Below are 17,055 nucleotides of genomic sequence, written 5' to 3'. Positions count from 1 at the left end.
TTTGGTAGTTCTAATGTTGCACATTGTTAATGAATCAGGTTCAATCAGATTTATAAAGTAATATACAGTTTGCATATTAGTGTCAGTTTTGCAAAAAACTAAACTTTCAATGCAACGGAATGACTCTCTAGTCATATTACTATAATTCAAACTATCCTACCTATATGAAGTTAGTACTTGGCCCCAATTTATACCACATATGTTTTGAAACTGAAGAGAGCCTGCATTACTAGATACAGTAGCTGTAGACATTTTTACTGGTACAGCATTTTCCAAATATATGTTAAGACATGTCCTCCTGTTTTAAAGATCTAGCAATGAAAACAGACAAGACAAACACATGTAAAACAAAACTCTCAACTATGCAGGAGAAGAACAGCAAAGAGTACTGGTGAGGCTAGAAGAAAATAAAATAAGTTGAAAAGAAGGATTTAGTGGACAGGAAGTGACAGACTCTATGGTACATGACAGAAAACATGAAGCTGAGTGTAAGAAAAAAAGATAGAAACAGGAAGGCCAGAGGACAGAGAGGAATAAATTGGGGGGGGGGGGAGGAGGGAGATAGGAAGTGAGATAAAAGATGGAAGCGGGAACAATATGTACAGAGTTAACGGTGGGGGGGGGAGGGGGAGAGCACAAAATTTACGTGGTAAGAGACAGAACCAAAGAGGGGAAAGAAATGTTATCAGAGTGATGGGAGAAGAAGTTGTCTGTAACAGTAATATTTTGTATAGTACAGAGAGGGAGAACAGGGAAAGCCAGACTAGAGACAGATTGCCACAGTCAGAGTGAGAGATGACCAAGGTTTTTTGCAAACACGATAATGAACGAGAAGAGCTTATTTGGGTCATATTAAAGAGGAGGATGTACAGAGTATTGGGGAGGTGGAGGATGTGCTGCAATGGAGAAAGATCTAGAAGACTCAATCACACAAAAATTGTAAGCCTGGACAACAAGAAGGATGACGCACACAATTGTCAAGAATGCTAACAGAGGAAGGTAGCAAAGTGACCCAATAAAGCAAAGTGAACAAGGGCGCCATTGATCTGGCAGACTTAAAAATGTAAAGGTCACACACAAAATTCCACGGGCCAGGCTATGATAAAGAATCACTTAGATTTAGGAAGTTCTACAGTTATGAAAATTTAGAGAACGTATGTAGAGAAATATAGGTATATTCTTTAGCAAGACAACGGCTAAGGGATGTATCTAAAGCAGGGCACACTTAATTAAGGGAACATTTAATACATCTTTTTGTGTTCAAACAGTTGAGTAATGTTCATGAAAGATTAAAAACAAAAGGTGACAGAAGCTTACAACTATAATCCTTTTCCTCTTGTTTCCTAATATCATCCGGGTTTATCTCAATCCCTGAATCCAGCAGATTTTTATGTAAAGCTGATCTTGCGAGATTCGGCAAAAACCTAAACCAAGGAGGGGGGAAAAAAGGAAGGTCAGTTTTTACTTTTCTCAGGGTTCTTTTTGTCTTCTAAGATCAATGTGACACTTCACCCTGACTCCATGCCCTAAATAATACCAAATCCTGTCCCACTCTGACAGTTTCCAACTCCTCACCTACTCTATCTGTGCTTAGCAAAGGAAATGGGTCCTCATGCTATTGGAAACTGTCCAATTTCCTCTCCCCACATCAATAACTCCTAATTCCAAAGTTATATGAGTTTAAAAAAAAATACAATCACAACATACGGAAAGTTGTAGCAGCCAAGTATCCTTTAGACTTAATCTAAATTTCAGTCCCAAAATTATATTAACATAAATGCTCATTTTAAAGCACTACATTGTTATGTGGGATTCCTGTGAAGAAGCTGTAATGACGAACGAGTTAGGATGCTGAGGGGACAATGACGTTGTTCCTTCCACAGTTAATTGGAGCCAGATCCTTCAGCTGTGACTGATCCCAGATCATACAGGCCCCAGAATTGGACAGCTTAAGATTCTCTGTACCTTGGAGAATTTGGCCCTTATATTTTCGTCACTCATATTTTCAGAACTTTTTCTAACTGCTGTTGCCTTCCTTTGCAATATCTGAGTTGTCTACAACTTTTTAAAAAAATGCAATGCCTAAAACTAAATACAAACCTCCAACTGACACCTAACCACATTGTATTCCATTAATACAATCCTGAGTAATATTTTATCTTTGAGACAGCATCACACTTTTGACAATCATTAGTTCTGAAGACCTATTTCTATCAAGTCATTAAGCATATGCCACACACACACACACACACAGATTAGAAAGAAGTGCTGAATGATTTGTTTCAAATGATGTTTGAAATCTGGGAATTCCATAGAAGTGAAATCTAACATTCTTTGATTAGGGAGGATCAGAATAGTAGCAGTTCTACTTTTAATGTCTAACTCCTTTAAAAAAATTTAAGCCATCTTTTTATCATATTAGCAATTGTTTCTTTGAACCTTAAACTTTCACAGTAAAATTAGTATGGCTACCTGGAAAGACAGGCTTTATTGACAGCATGGTAGAGACTCTCATCTGGATACTGTGATAGCCGACGACAAATTCGTAATAGCTGTCGTGTGGACAAAGATGATGCCAGTGACTGTGCCTGCCAAAAATAAAAGGTAATTTTATTAATAGTCCTCTTGGATTTAAACTGGAACAAACCTGGAAAAAAACTATTTACATTGAAAGCAATTATTTAAAAATTTTTGTCTTAAACAGGTGCTTTCGTCCTCATATCCCAGTTTGCACCACTTAATCCTTCACAGGTCAGAATTCCGTGTTTGTGGCAGGAATCTATTACCATGGAAATAATTATGTCATCAAAATGTCAGCATTATGATTTCATTGATTTGTGTTCTATATAAGATGTGTTAACATTATATTATTAATTATTATTATTTATTAATATTATTAGGAATTACAGCAAAAAGACAAAAAAGTGAAAATTAAATTATTTGTGTTAAAGCTGATTTATCTGAAAGTTTCCTGCAGTACTGTATGGCACTGCCTCAACATATATGACATGCCTCTGCATATATTAGAGATACTGTATCCTGATTTCAGATCACCTCATGTCCATTATTTTTCAATGAATTTAGCATTTGTAACAGAATTGACATCCTGGAAATCGAAGTCTTCTATTTATTACCAGCTGAATATGAGCTCCCCATGTGAAAGAGCAAAAAGAGATAGCATAATCCTTGATGTATAAACAAGGGAATAATGGGCAAGAATAGGGAGATTGTATTACAGTACTGTCCAGGGCATTACTTGAACACTCACAAAACTGGGTGACTGAGCAACAAAATGGCAGATGAAATTCAATGTTCATAAATGCAAAAAGAAAAGAAGGACTTGAGGCACCTTAGAGACTAACACATTTATTTGAGCATAAGCTTTCGTGAGCTACAGCTCACTTCATCGGATGTAGCTTATGCTCAAATAAATTTGTTAGTCTCTAAGGTGCCACAAGTACTCTTTTTCTTTTTGCGAATACAGACTAACACGGCTGCTACTCTGAAACCTGTCATAAATGCAAAGTAATGCACATTGGAAAACATTATCCCAACTATACATATGAAACGATGGGGTCTAAATTAGCTGTTTCCACTCAAGAAAGATCTTTGGATTCACTGTAGATAGTTTTCTGAAAACATCCACTCAAGGGACGGCAGCAGTCAAAAAAGCCAACAGAATGTTGGGAATCATTTGGGAAGGGATAGATTATAAAACAGAAAATATCATATTGCCACTATATAAATCCATGGTATGCCCACATCTTGAATACTGTGTGTAGATCTGATCACCCCATCTCAAAAAGATGGATTGGAATTGGAAAAGATACAGAACAGGGCATCAAAAATTATTAGGGGTATGGACCAGCTTACATATGAGGAGAGATTTATAAGACTGGGACTTTTCATCTTGGAATAAAGATGGATTAAGGGGAATACAATCAAGATCTATAAAATCATGACTGGTGTGGAGAAAGTAATTCAGGAAGTGTTATTTATTCTTTCTCATAACACAAGAACTAGGAGTCACCAAAAGAAATTAATAGGCAGGAGGTTTAAAACAAACAAAAAGGAAGTATTTGTGGAACAATCTATGGAACTCTTTGCCAGAGGACATTGTAAAGGTCAAGATTACAACAGGGTTCAAAAAAGAACTAGATAAATTTATGGAGGATAGGTCCATCAGTGGCTATTAGCCAGGATGGGCAGGGATGGTGTCCTTAGCCTCTGTTTGCCAGAAACTGGGAATGGGCAACAGGCGATGGATCACTTGATGGTTACCTGTTCTGTTCATTCCCTCTGAAGCACCTGGTATTGGCCACTGTCGGAAGACAGGATACTGGGCTAGATGGACCTTTGGTCTGACCCAGTAGGGCCATTCTTGTGTTCTGGTGTCCACATATTCAAATGGATATTGAAAGTTGGAGACAATTCAAAAAGAGCTATCAAAATGATTCACAGTCTGGAAAATGTGCCTTATAATGAGCACTAAAGGAGCTCAATCTATTTAATTTAATCAAAGAGAGAGAGAGGATTAAGAGACTACTTGATTGCAATCTGTAATTACACAGGAAGAAGGTATCCGATTCACCTGAGGGTATGTCTACACTACGGAGAATATACTGGTATAGCTATAATCCATAACGTATAATAATGGCATAATCCATAATGGCATAATCCCGTAATGTAGACACAGCCTACACCAATGGCAGAGGTTTTTCCATTGGTGTAGAAATACCACCTCTGCTAACAGCAGCAGCTATGTTGACAAAAGCATTCTCCCGTCAACATAGCTGTGTCTGTGTTGGGCTAGGTCAGCACAGCTATGCTGGTCAGGGGTGTAGTTTTTTCAGACCCTGACAGAAGTAGCTATGGTGACCAAACTACTAATGGGTTCTTGAATCTAGCAGCAAAGACAATAATGTTTGCAAAGGTCTAACAGTTGAAGTCAGAAAAATTTAAATTAGAAATAAGATGCAAATTTTACAATGAGGTTAAATTAACTATTGGAACAAATTGAAGTCTTTATATCAAAACTGGAGATCTTTCTAAAATAAATCCTTTCGTTCAACCACAAGGTATCAGATAAAATTCTGCGTGCTGTGTTATGCAACAGTAAAGATTAGATGATCATAATGGTATCCTTTGGCCTAATTTATGAATCCACAAAATGAGTACATAGCATGGGTGACAAAAATACAAGCTTCTCCACACCGTCCTGCCAACGTTTCTAAACTCTGCTTGAGTGAGGCCACCTGAAGAATCAAGATAACAGTTCAAGATCCAAGCCCATTCATTCTTGAGTCTCTGCTGGGTCCATTTACAAAATGGACTGTTATTAAATAGTAGAGCTGGGCAGGAAAAGGTTTTCCTCTCGTGAAAATTTTTGAGATTTCAGAAATTTTTCCCATCTCAAATTGAAATGAAAAAATCAAAAATCTCAAAAATGTTCGTGAACCAAAAGTCACAAAAATAATTTGGTTTGGGTCAATCAAAATGTTTCATTTTGATAATTTGAAAGTAATAAAGGGAACCACTGACGTGAAACACACAGGTCAACGCACAGCACGGGCATGCTATTTTTTTATATATATATATGAGATAGATAGATATATATATCGCCCAACCTGTGATGTGTATGATTATTTTATATACATATATGCACATCGGATATCATACTGATCTACAGGTATCTTCCAACAGTGAATCATTTGTCTTATAGCATACACTTTCTCTGGATATTTCACAATGCTATGGATGTTAGAGAGACCCTTTTTTTAATCGCTCTGTTCAGACACCAAACACTTTACAAACAAATACATTCCCTTTTGTAATATATATTGTTAAAGAACCACATACATGCCAATAATGCAATAAATACATAAATAAGTATCGGGTTCACTTCCTTTTATTCATTCATAGATTCATACAGTTTAAGGCCAGAAAGTACTATTACATCATCCAGTCTGACCTCCTGTATATCACAGGCCATTAAGTTGCATCCAGTTGCCAACTATTGAGCCTAATTACTTGTGTTTGACTAAAGCCTTAGTTGTGTTTGGTTAAAGCATAATTTCCAGAAAGGTATCCAGTCTTAATTAGCAGATATCAACAGACGGAGAATCCACCACTTCCCTTGGTAATTTGTTCCAGTGCTTAATCATCTGCATTGTTAAAAATGTGTGTCACATTTCCAATTTGAATGTGTCTGGCTTTCAGCTTCCAGTCACTGGTTCTTGCCATGCCTTTCTCTGCTAAACTAAAGGGCACTTTAGTACCCTCTATTTTCTTCCATGAGTGTACTTATACACTAATCAAGTCACCTCTCAATCTTCTTTCTAATAAGCTTAATAAATTGAGCTAAGTCTCACGCCATAAGGGAGCCCTCAAATCATTTTTGTGGCTCTTCTCAGTCATTAATTCGAGTCCCCTCCATCCTTCCTGCACTGATATTGGCCCTCCCGGTGGACACTAGTCTCTTCCACTCCTCTATGTCATTTGCTACTGCTTCCATCTGCTATATGGTGTTGAGATAACTGTTCTGCCCTCCCTAAGAATTCTTTGTCATGGTTTCTCTTGGGGGTACTCGTTTCCTCACACCACTTGGTTTCCACTTGACAGCTTCAAGTGGGAGTCTGTGTGTTGTCATCTGGAATACATGCCCCAAACATGTCCAGCACATCCATCTGATGCTGGTGGAAACAAGCTGCTGGTTCATGATTTCTCGGATCTCTTTGTTTGTAAGGAAATCGTTTCAACCAATGACCAGAATCTTTCTTAGGCACTTATTTTTTGAAGGTGTATAGTTTTAGTAGATCTCCAACTCTCACAGCTGTATGTTATCAATGAGATTATGTTTGAACTGAAAATTCTCAGTTTTGTTTTGATGCTATATATATTTGATTTCCCTACGTTGTTAAGTTTAGTACATGCTGTGAATGCTTTTCCTATCCTTGATGTCACTTCCTTTTTGAGCTCTCCATTGGCCAGTAAGTTACTCTGACAGGTACGACAATTTTCTGCAATAACCTTGAAAATCCTTATTGTGTTAAGGTTAAATATCTTTGGATTTCATTGTATTAAAAATGCAAACTTTATGTATTATTGTGAAATTGTATGTAATGTCGGGGGGAAGGATGTACCCAATGACCAACTTAAACCCTGGGAAGTGTTATGAGCTTCAACAAACTATTTTAAACCATGTGCCAGACATGAATGAACTTTAGAGACAAACAAAATTAGGTGGGTTTCTCAAGAAATCTCTAGGACAGTGGCTCCCAAACTTGTTCCACCGCTTGTGCAGGGAAAGCCCCTGGTGGGCTGGGCCGGTTTGTTTACCTGCTGCATCCGCAGGTTCAGCCAATCGCGGCTCCCAGTGGCCGCGGTTCGCTTCTCCAGGCCAAGGGGAGCTGCTGGAAGCAGTAGCCAGTACATCCCTCGGCCCGCGCCGCTCCCAGCACCTCCCACTGGCCTGGAGCAGCGAATCGCGGCCACTGGGAGCCACGATCGGCCGAACCTGCGGACGCAGCAGGTAAACAAACCAGCCTGGCCCACCAGGGGCTTTCCCTGCACAAGCGGTGGAACAAGTCTGGGAACCACTGCTCTAGTAAATGTAAATATACCACCACCCAGATATGCAAAATCCCAGCCTTTTGAAGATATGCCCTGAGGAGAGAGCTACTGTCTGCCGATCACCTATTACATGAGGACAAGATCAAAGGCACAAGATGTACAAAGAAACAGGCTGATTGGTGCAGGCTATGTACTTGTTCTAAACTAACACCTGTTTTGAACTTGTAACCGCAGAAAATTCCCTAGGTGGGATATGAAGGACTGATCACCTGCGACAGCCCTTGCTGGAGTTGGGGGGATAGGGGAGATCCTGCCTAAGTTATTAGAATGTGTGTAGGTTCTTTTATTGTTTTTAATATGTTTGCTCTGTAATTCTATCACCTTAAGAATAAATATGCTTGTGTAGAAAGAGCTGTTTTGAAACTATAACTGTGGGCAATTATGCTGTTTATAGCTTTTGAGGAGAAAGCAAAGCAGGCCTGCTTAGGCAGTCTGTCTTGCTGGGAAACTCACAGTGTAGACAGGGAACTGTGAAGTCTGGAAAAATCTTGGTTAGGAGTGAGAGAGATGTGGGTCTCCAGCCAGAAGAGGTGATGGCTGAGGTGCTGGGAACCTTGCTGGACCACAGGGCAGAAATACACGTGCAATTGCCCTGAACTGTGACAGGTGCTGCCCAAGTAGATGAACTTTTCTACTCGCTTGATTTGGCCCTACCAAATTCACGGTCCATTTTGGTCAATTTCACGGTCATAGGATTTTTAAAATAATAAATTTCATGAATTCAACTATTTAAATCTGAAATTTCACAGTGTTGTAATTGTAGGGGTCCTGACCCAAAAAGGAGTTGTGGGGTGGTTGCAAGGTTATTGTTGGGGGGGGGGGGTGCGGTACTGCTACCCTTACTTCTGTGCTGCTGCACATGGCAGCACTGCCTTCAGAGCTGGGCAGCTGGAAAGCGGTGACTGCTGGCCGAGAACCCAGCTCTGAAGGCAGAACCGCTGCCAGCAACAACGCAGAAGTAAGGATGGCAAGGTATGGTATTGCGACTCTTACTTCTGCACTGCTGCCTGCAGAGCTCGGCCATCAGTCAGCAGCTGGCTGGCCACCCAGCTCTGAAGGCAGCAGCACAGAAGTGAGGATCACATAGTATGGTATTTTTTTTTCCAGAGTAGCAGCCGTGTTAGTCTGTACCCGTAAAAAGAAAAGGAGTACTTGTGGCACCTTAGAGACTAACCAATTTATTGCCACCCTTACCTCTGCACTGTTACCTGCAGAGCTGTGCCCTCAGTCAGCAGCCACCGCTCTCCAGCTGCCCAGCTCTAAAGGCAGTGCAGAAGTAAGGGTGGTAAAATCACAACCCCCCCTAAAATAACCTTGTGACACACACCCCCCCACAGCTCCCTTTTGGGTCAGCACCCCCAATTTGAGAAATGCAGGCCTCCCCTGTGAAATTTGTAGTGTAGGTAAAAGCACACAAGAGACCAGATTTCATGCTCCGTGAAATATTTTTCAAGGCCATGAATTTGGTAAGGCTCGAGCTATATTAAATACATTTTGTTTGAATGGGCCCAGCTGGCCAAGCAATTCACAACATTCTGTATGACCACCTTGTCTTCACCATTATTTATCATTCTGCCAACCTTTCTTATCAGCCATAATGCTATATATGCTTCCAGACCACTGGTAAAAAAACTGAGTAGCTGTGGGCTTAGTATATAGGCCCCTCTTCAGTGATGATTCCCCCACAAACAACTCCTTTTTTTTGAGACCTGTCATTTAGGCAGTTCTTAATCCATTTAGTGTTTGCTTTATTGACATTGTATAATGGAAATTTTTTAATCAAAATGTCATATGGTATTAACTCAAACACCTGATAAAAACATCTAAGTATCTTACCTTGCCGCACTTTACTTAATCAAAGTTGTAATCTCATCAAAGAATGAAATGAGCTTTTTCTGATAGACCTATTTTTCCATAAAACCATGTTCACTGTCCCTAATTATAATCCCATCCTTCAGGTCTTTATTAACTGAATTCTGTATCAGCTTTTCCATTATTTTGCCTAGGATTGATGTCTGGCCTATACTTACCCAGGTCATCCCACTTGCCCTGTTTGAATACTGGCCCAACATTAACATTTTTCCAGTCTTGGGGAATTTCCTCAGCATTCCAAGAGTTATTAAACATGAACAATAGCCGGTCAGAAATCTCCTCAGGTCACCTTTTTTAGGACTCTTGGGTGGAAATTATCCAGGCCTGCTGATTTTAAAAGATTTATTTCTAATGTTGTCCTTGGTTACTAATGGACTACAAATACTTCATCTCATGTGAAACAAAATTGCTGTCCGCTAAGATGTGGACAGTGCACTTTATTTCTTCCTGGAATGCAGTCAATCAAAAATCTAAACAGTAACATGGTGGGAAACTATTACTGGTGCTAACCTCCTGAGAGTTGAGGAAAGTAGATTACTGTATATAACCTAACCTAACACAAGTTACATGTGCACACCTATACACTCATGTTGGGTGGCTCCAATAAAAATGTTTGAAACTTTTTACTGCAAAAAGTAAAACATCAATTCACTATTTTAGTTGCCATTGAAATTAATTTTTAAAACTGAGTCTTGACTGTATCAGTTTTAAAAGAGTTCTGCAGTTTTTGTGCCAGTAGTAATTTTTTTTTTACATTACTGCTTTAGTAGAACTGCCTACCACAGTAATACTACTAACAGTTCTGAGCACTTTCCTCTTTTCCCCATCTCCCTACCTCCCTGTCTGCATTTTCTAATGGTTAGATAGTCCTCCCTGCCCAAGTAATCCCAAAACAAATCCAAGTATCAAACTTACAATTACTAAAGCACTGTATGACACATAACAGTATTTGTTAAGGGGAGGCGATTTTAAATAAATTCAGTAAACAATTTAAGCATATGCTTTAGTCCATCCCTATCAAGCACGTGCTTTTAAATCCCATTCCTCTTTTATGCATTTGCTTAAATCATATTGACTACGATGTACATGTTATAATACTGCATGACTTCATGCTTAAAATTATGTACATGCTTCAGTGCTTTGCTTAATCAGGTCCTAAATGAGTATATTAAAAATAAAAAAGGTACCACATGTATATAGCACAAGAAACCAGTGTTGGATTTCCAAGGCTGGTTTCTCAAATCCCATGCAGGCAGGGTCTACGAATACCATGCTGGCAGAACACTCTGCTCCTGTGTCCATACAAGAAGTGAAGGAATTGGCTCCAGAATGAGCTCAATCCAGCCTCCACTGGTCAAGATAGGTCAGCATAAGGCAAGAACGTAAGGAAATAAGGAAGCATCCTCACATTGCTGGAGAAAATAATTCCTTTGTTGAGTAGAGATAAAATCCTGACTCTAAAAACAGCTACACATATAATGACAACAAGTAGAACACAAATCTGAAAAACTAGACTCACTGTGGGGTCATTTGTCTCCCGAAGCTTGTGTGTTAACGATAACAACTGTTCCACAGCAACCATGGGCACATTTGGAATCTGTTTAAAAGACAAAAAAAGTATTTGATATATATTTCATGTGTGCATATGTAATTTATATAACACACATGTATGCACCTACATAAACACAGCCTGCATGTAGGTACTGCATATACATTTATTTCAAATAACCAAAAAGGAATAACTGCGTCACAAAATATGAAAATATACTGTAATAGAAAACTACCAAGACGAATTTATACTAATTACAGTAGAAGATACCCTAGACTTAAAAATCAAGGAGTCACTTAGGCTGTGTGAAAGGATTTCACATCATATAAGAAAAGGGAGTATCTATGGTATATTAAAATATTCCAGTTCATAATCATATTCAGCATTTTAAATAGGAACCAATATTAATAACTGGCCAAACCATTGCAAGTGCTTACCATTTCTTTAATAACTTGAATTTCTTCATTCCTGGTGAAGGATTTAACATTATGGAACAGAAACAGAGTTAGAAACTCTGAGCCTAACCATTGCTTTGTGCTACTTCCTATGACAGGAGGCTCGGCCAGGGCAACTATTCTGAACGAGGAATGGATAGAAAAGATGGACCTGCAAGAAAATATTTTTTTAAATGCATTACCTGGTAGAAGCAGCAAATAAAAAATCTGAACTTACAAACTCCACCTGAGGTACAATCAGTCTTCAAGTGAATTACTGTATTAAGCCACAGCCACAATTTATATTCAGGACATTCACAATGAAAAAAAATCAAAACTGACAAAAATTGCATAATGTAACTAGCAATGTAAAAAACAAAATATATCTCTCGTAAGTTGTAATGCCTACAAGGTTACCCAAGTTTTGGCTTCATCTACAGCATGACCTGCATGCTTCAAGTTGAGCAAATACCCGTAACCATGCTACCATTTGTTTACTTTTTTTGTATGTATGAAATAGACAAAATTTACAAATGTGATGGTTTTGAAACATTCTCCAAGAGTATCACCTAAAACAGTATTACTAAAAGACAGATCTGGGGGGCGGCAATATCTTTTGAAGCAGCAACAATGGGTAACTTTTTCTACTCAATTAGACAGACAGGAAAGATAATTTTGTAGTTAAGACACTAGACCGGAACTCGGGGAGGATCTGTGTTTAATTCACAGACTGACTTCCTGTGTGACTTAGAGCAAATCATTTAAAACTCTCTGTGTCTCAGATCCCCATCTGTAAAATGGGGATGATACTATCTCCCATCCATTGTCTCTCTTTTCTATTTAGATTATAAGATCTTCAGGGCAGGGACTGTCTTTTAATATGTTTCTATACAGTGCCTAGCATAATGTGACGCTGATTTCACTTGCGGTTTCCAGGTGCAACTGTTTATACAAGTAAATAATAGCAACTCAGATGTAAATTAGTTGGATATTGCAATATGGCATGCAATATTTACTCAACACCTCAATTACAATTCCAGACAAATACTTTAGTATTCAAAAATGAAAAAATTGTAATGCAATCATTTATATTTCTCCTGCCTGTTGTCATATGCTACTTTGCATATAATTCTGTTTGAAATTAGAATATTTTGGCCCCAATTCCATCTTTGGTTATTCTTTGGGGGGAAATTATGGGTGTAACCGAAGGTAGAATTTGACCCTTCAATTTAAATTACACAATGTATAACAGCTTAGCAGGCAGATCTGGTATATACAACGAATCTGATACAGAAAAGCATATACAGTGAACACCCTTGAAAAACTGTTTCCTGAATATGCTGCGCTGTATCAGACTCCCAAATCAAAGCAAACAAAGTGGATGGCATCGGTTACTCTCAGCCTAAAGTCAGAAGCCTAGAAGCTACACCCAGGTTGATAAAAATAGAAGGAAATGTCTGAAATCATCATGTGAATAGGAACCAATGGGTATGTCATTATCTCTACGCACAGAAAAGGTCAGGGAACAGTGACCAACCTTATTATAGGAGAAACTGTTTTGAAGATAGGAGAAGGCATGTTTAATTTTCGATTAACCTCTTTTTTTCATTAGTAGTAAAAATATTCAACATACATTAAGCTCACTCCTGATCCTGGCTCTGGTCCTTCTGCAATGCTTCTATGTCATAAAGGATCCAAAATGCAGCCAGCTGTCCTCAGCTGGGGATTCCCCCAATGCAGCTGGGGCCATTCTGGCATGTGGCAGGGAGTGAATGAGATGGGTAACACAGCCAGAACAAAGTGCACTATGGCAACCCCCCATATGGGTATGGCCAGTTGGGCACAGTTTTGAACCGTTCTGAGAAACAAGCCCCCAGATGAGTCAAAGATCAGGAGTGGGGAGACACAAACAGCACCCTCATTGCCCCCCGCTCCTCTCAGGGATAAAGAGTACATCTGAGGATTGAATCCATTATTTCTGAATTCGCTACCAGCAACAGTATTCCAAAAAAATCTTTGAATTTTTGAACTGCATATTTTAATAACTTACAAATAGAAAATTTCCCTGGCAAAGGAATTTTTAATAAACCAGCTATTCGTTGAGGAAAGCTTTCCAACAGTAAAAGCTACTGCACGTTGGAAAGCTATCTACAAATGCATTTCTCTTTTTGTTCTCATTAACTAATCTGCTGAGCACTTTACTGGTATATTCTCCTCTCCATCATTTGCTCTGTGGCCCAGTGCAACATCTGTTTCAGTTTCCCAGTTTGTAAATGGGAACAACATTCATCTGCTTCACAAGGGTGTTGTTTGGCTTAATGTTTGTTCAATCTCTTGAAAATGTAAAGCCAAATATTTAATTATTATTTTTAAAAGGGCTTAATCCTGCAAGCTGGAGAGAATCCTCCATCCAATGTCAACTGGAGATGAGGTTGTTCAGTACCCTGCAGGATCAGGCTCGAAACAATCATAGCCACTGTTTCTTTGTGGAGCTATGTTTATTAAGTCTATGCCATATTTGATCACTCTGCAGACAGAAGCCATGTAAGTAACTGCAAAGCCTAACACACTAAGACCTAGAATAAAATTGGCTGGAGGGACTGGCAATACTTTATTAATGTTGAGTACCAGACATCTTCATCCTTTCCTCTTGCCTGTTCAATCTGTAGGTCAGACAAGTAGGGGAGATCATCAGACCCTATTTCGCTGCACCCAGGGGTAAGAAGAATCTTAGGACTTGTCTACACTACTGGGGAAATTTGATCCAAGCTACACAATTTGAGTTACGTGAATAGCATAACTCAAATTGACGTAACTTAGACCTATTTACTGTGGAGTCCACACTATGCGATGTCGACGGGAGATGCTCCTCCTACTCTTCTCGATCCAGTAGAGTACAGGAGTCGACAGGAAAGCAATCTGCGATCAATTTAGCAGGTCTTCACTAGACCCACTAAATAGACTGCCAATTCATTAATCGCCACTCATCGATCCCCCCATAAGTGTAGATAAGCCCTTACAGAAAATAACCTCACTGAAGGTCAAACAGAGAATGCAGCCTCACCAGTACAATGCTAAAGACTGATTTCTTGTCTTTGGCACACAAAGAGCATTCCCTTGCTGCCGCACATAAACTTTTCATTTATTTGTCTTTTCCTCTTCTCCAGTTTCACAAACCATCATTTACTACTGCAAACAAAATGAGAACAAATGTAGGAGTGGCGATCGTTTACAAATTATTATCGCCACACAAGAGTATAATTGTGTGTCAGAAGGTCAGGTGTTTGCATATGAAATATTTATGTAATTCACGTATTGACAACAAAATTTAACAATAACTATAATTTAAAGGTGTTTAAGATAGAGGACATATATTTAAATTAAAGGGAAAAACTATGCTGCATCTTTTCAAATATTCCATCACTTATCCCTGCCAGAATCAAAAGTTATCAAGCATCTGTTTCCTTTTTTGCAAAGTATAACACACTGGCTTGGATTATTGTGTTTTTTAATTAACTGACTGCTTTAGTATATGTTCAAACACACTAAAACTGAATGACCAAACAAAAAGAAGTGAAAATAAACAACTCAGAACTAAAGGGTGGTGAATATATTCAGTTAAAATTTAACATATTGGAGCTTCTATTGTCTACAAAATTCACCTTCTGCCACATTGCTTATATTTGTCTCATATGCTGTATGTGCTCTCTTTCAGCCTACTCACATGGACAGTAATTCACTGCCTTAAGGGTGTTAAGAATACCCACCCATGCATTATAATCGGCTCCTTTCAGCTTTTGAAGCAAATCTGATTATATAAACATTTCTATATTTTTCTCTACTAGCTGCCTGTTTACTATAGTAAATGCTTAATATGTGGAAAAGTCTAAAAACAAAACAAAACAAAAAACCATCTGAACAGGTTAAAATACTGTTTCATAGAGAAGCTAGTGCTTTGCCCTATGTCTTCCAACTGTATTTATAGTTATGGAATGCCACCTTCACAATATCTGCCTCAGCAAATGCTTATGTAGGAAAATTCTACACAAAAAGCCTGGATATACATTCTGAATCAATTTTAAGTAACTGCATTTCTTCACGCAGAACTAATTCAACATAGTGAATCATACAATTCTATTAATAGCTAATACTGTGCAGCAACAATTTCTCTATACGTAGAGAGTCTTTTTAAGTCCCTTCCTCATCGCCAGCATAGATTTCTTCTCCCATTATCCATAATCTACAAAATAAAATTTCCCCATGTGACCTGATGCCATTGTACCTGGACTGTTTAGTAATAACACAGCACAACTGGCTAAAGAGAAGGCCAGTAGAAACAATTTGCAATGCAGGCGGCTAGCTAGCTCATAGATAAAAGGCCTTCAACTGGCCAATGAGTATCCTCCATCCCCAGAACCGCAAATCAGCTGCTTGAGCTCTTGTCATGTCTGCCAGAGGACTCTGCGTGGCGTGGCGTGTAAACCTTGTTTAAAAAAATTAGTGCAGACTATGGAAGTAGTAACGTGGTGGAACATCAAGCGAAAATGTAACTGATGGCACGTGTAAGATCTTTTGAGTCAGAAATATATTTTATTAGCGCTTAGAGAAGTTATCAGCTTTAACATACATCCTCCAAAAATTTTAATTCAAGAATAAAACTATGATTTTTAGCTTAAAAAACCAGAAGTCACTGTAATATTATTTCATTTGATTTTTGTAAACTAAACAAATAACATGCCACCACCCCCACTCAATCCTTCAAATTCTACCTCTTCTTAATTAAAAATGTTCAACTCTCAGGAACACATGTAATTTCTCTGGGTCATAATACAGCCTGTGTAATTCTCCTTTCTCCTCCACCCTCCCCTCTAAAAATAAAATAAAGTGATGTTAAAATAAAGCAGCTGTTATTCTGTCAGAAGAATCATCTTATCAGCTTTGGAAATTTTCATTAAGCGTTGGGTTATACAGTATCTAAAATACCACAGATTTACTCTGGGTGAGCATCTGTGTTCCTATTATTGAATACGTGCCCAGATTTAAAAAATATGTTAGTGGTTAATTAAACTAACTAAAAGAATGCAGGTATAATCTTTCCCATTACGTTTACTTTACTATTAATCCTTTTACAGATGGAAAGATCACTTGAAAGATTTGTTAAAATGTTTCTTGCTTCTTTAGAAGAGGATACCTTCTACAATTCATAGAATATCAGGGTTGGAAGGGACCTCAGGAGGTCATCTAGTCCAACCCCCTGTTCAAAGCAGGACCAATCCCCTGCTAAAAACTAAATCATCCCAGCCAGGGCTTTGTCAAGTCTGACCTTAAAAACTTCTAAAGAAGGAGATTCCACCACCTCCCTAGCTAACACATTCCAGTGCTTCACCACCCTCCTAGTGGAACTGTTTTTCCTAATATCCAACCTAAACCTCCCCCACTGCAACTTGACACCATTACTCCTTGTTCTGTCATCTGCTACCGCTGAGAACAGTCTAGATCCATCCTCTTTGGAACCCCCTTTCCGGTAGTTAAAAGCAGCTATCAAATCCCCCCTCATTCTTCTCTTCT

General features: G+C 38.7%; 1 protein-coding gene across 1 annotated transcript in view; it reads right to left on the bottom strand.

Moving 5' to 3' along the window:
* Positions 1–17,055, bottom strand: part of VWA8 (von Willebrand factor A domain containing 8) — a 291,052-nt gene that overhangs the window by 176,000 nt on the left and 97,997 nt on the right. Inside the window, exons 15-18 of the mRNA XM_084611928.1 lie at positions 11,491–11,659; positions 11,024–11,101; positions 2,473–2,588; positions 1,318–1,424 (exon numbers count right to left, since the gene is read on the bottom strand). Coding sequence (XP_084468054.1) covers positions 1,318–1,424; positions 2,473–2,588; positions 11,024–11,101; positions 11,491–11,659 — 470 coding nt within the window. The remainder of the gene's footprint in view (positions 1–1,317; positions 1,425–2,472; positions 2,589–11,023; positions 11,102–11,490; positions 11,660–17,055) is intronic.

This window comes from Lepidochelys olivacea (genome assembly GCF_965140295.1).
Source record: "Lepidochelys olivacea isolate rLepOli2 genome assembly, chromosome: 1".
NCBI lineage: Eukaryota > Metazoa > Chordata > Testudines > Cheloniidae > Lepidochelys > Lepidochelys olivacea.
The sequence above is the reverse complement of the archived record's forward strand: the minus strand, read 5'-3'. Positions and strand labels throughout refer to the sequence as shown.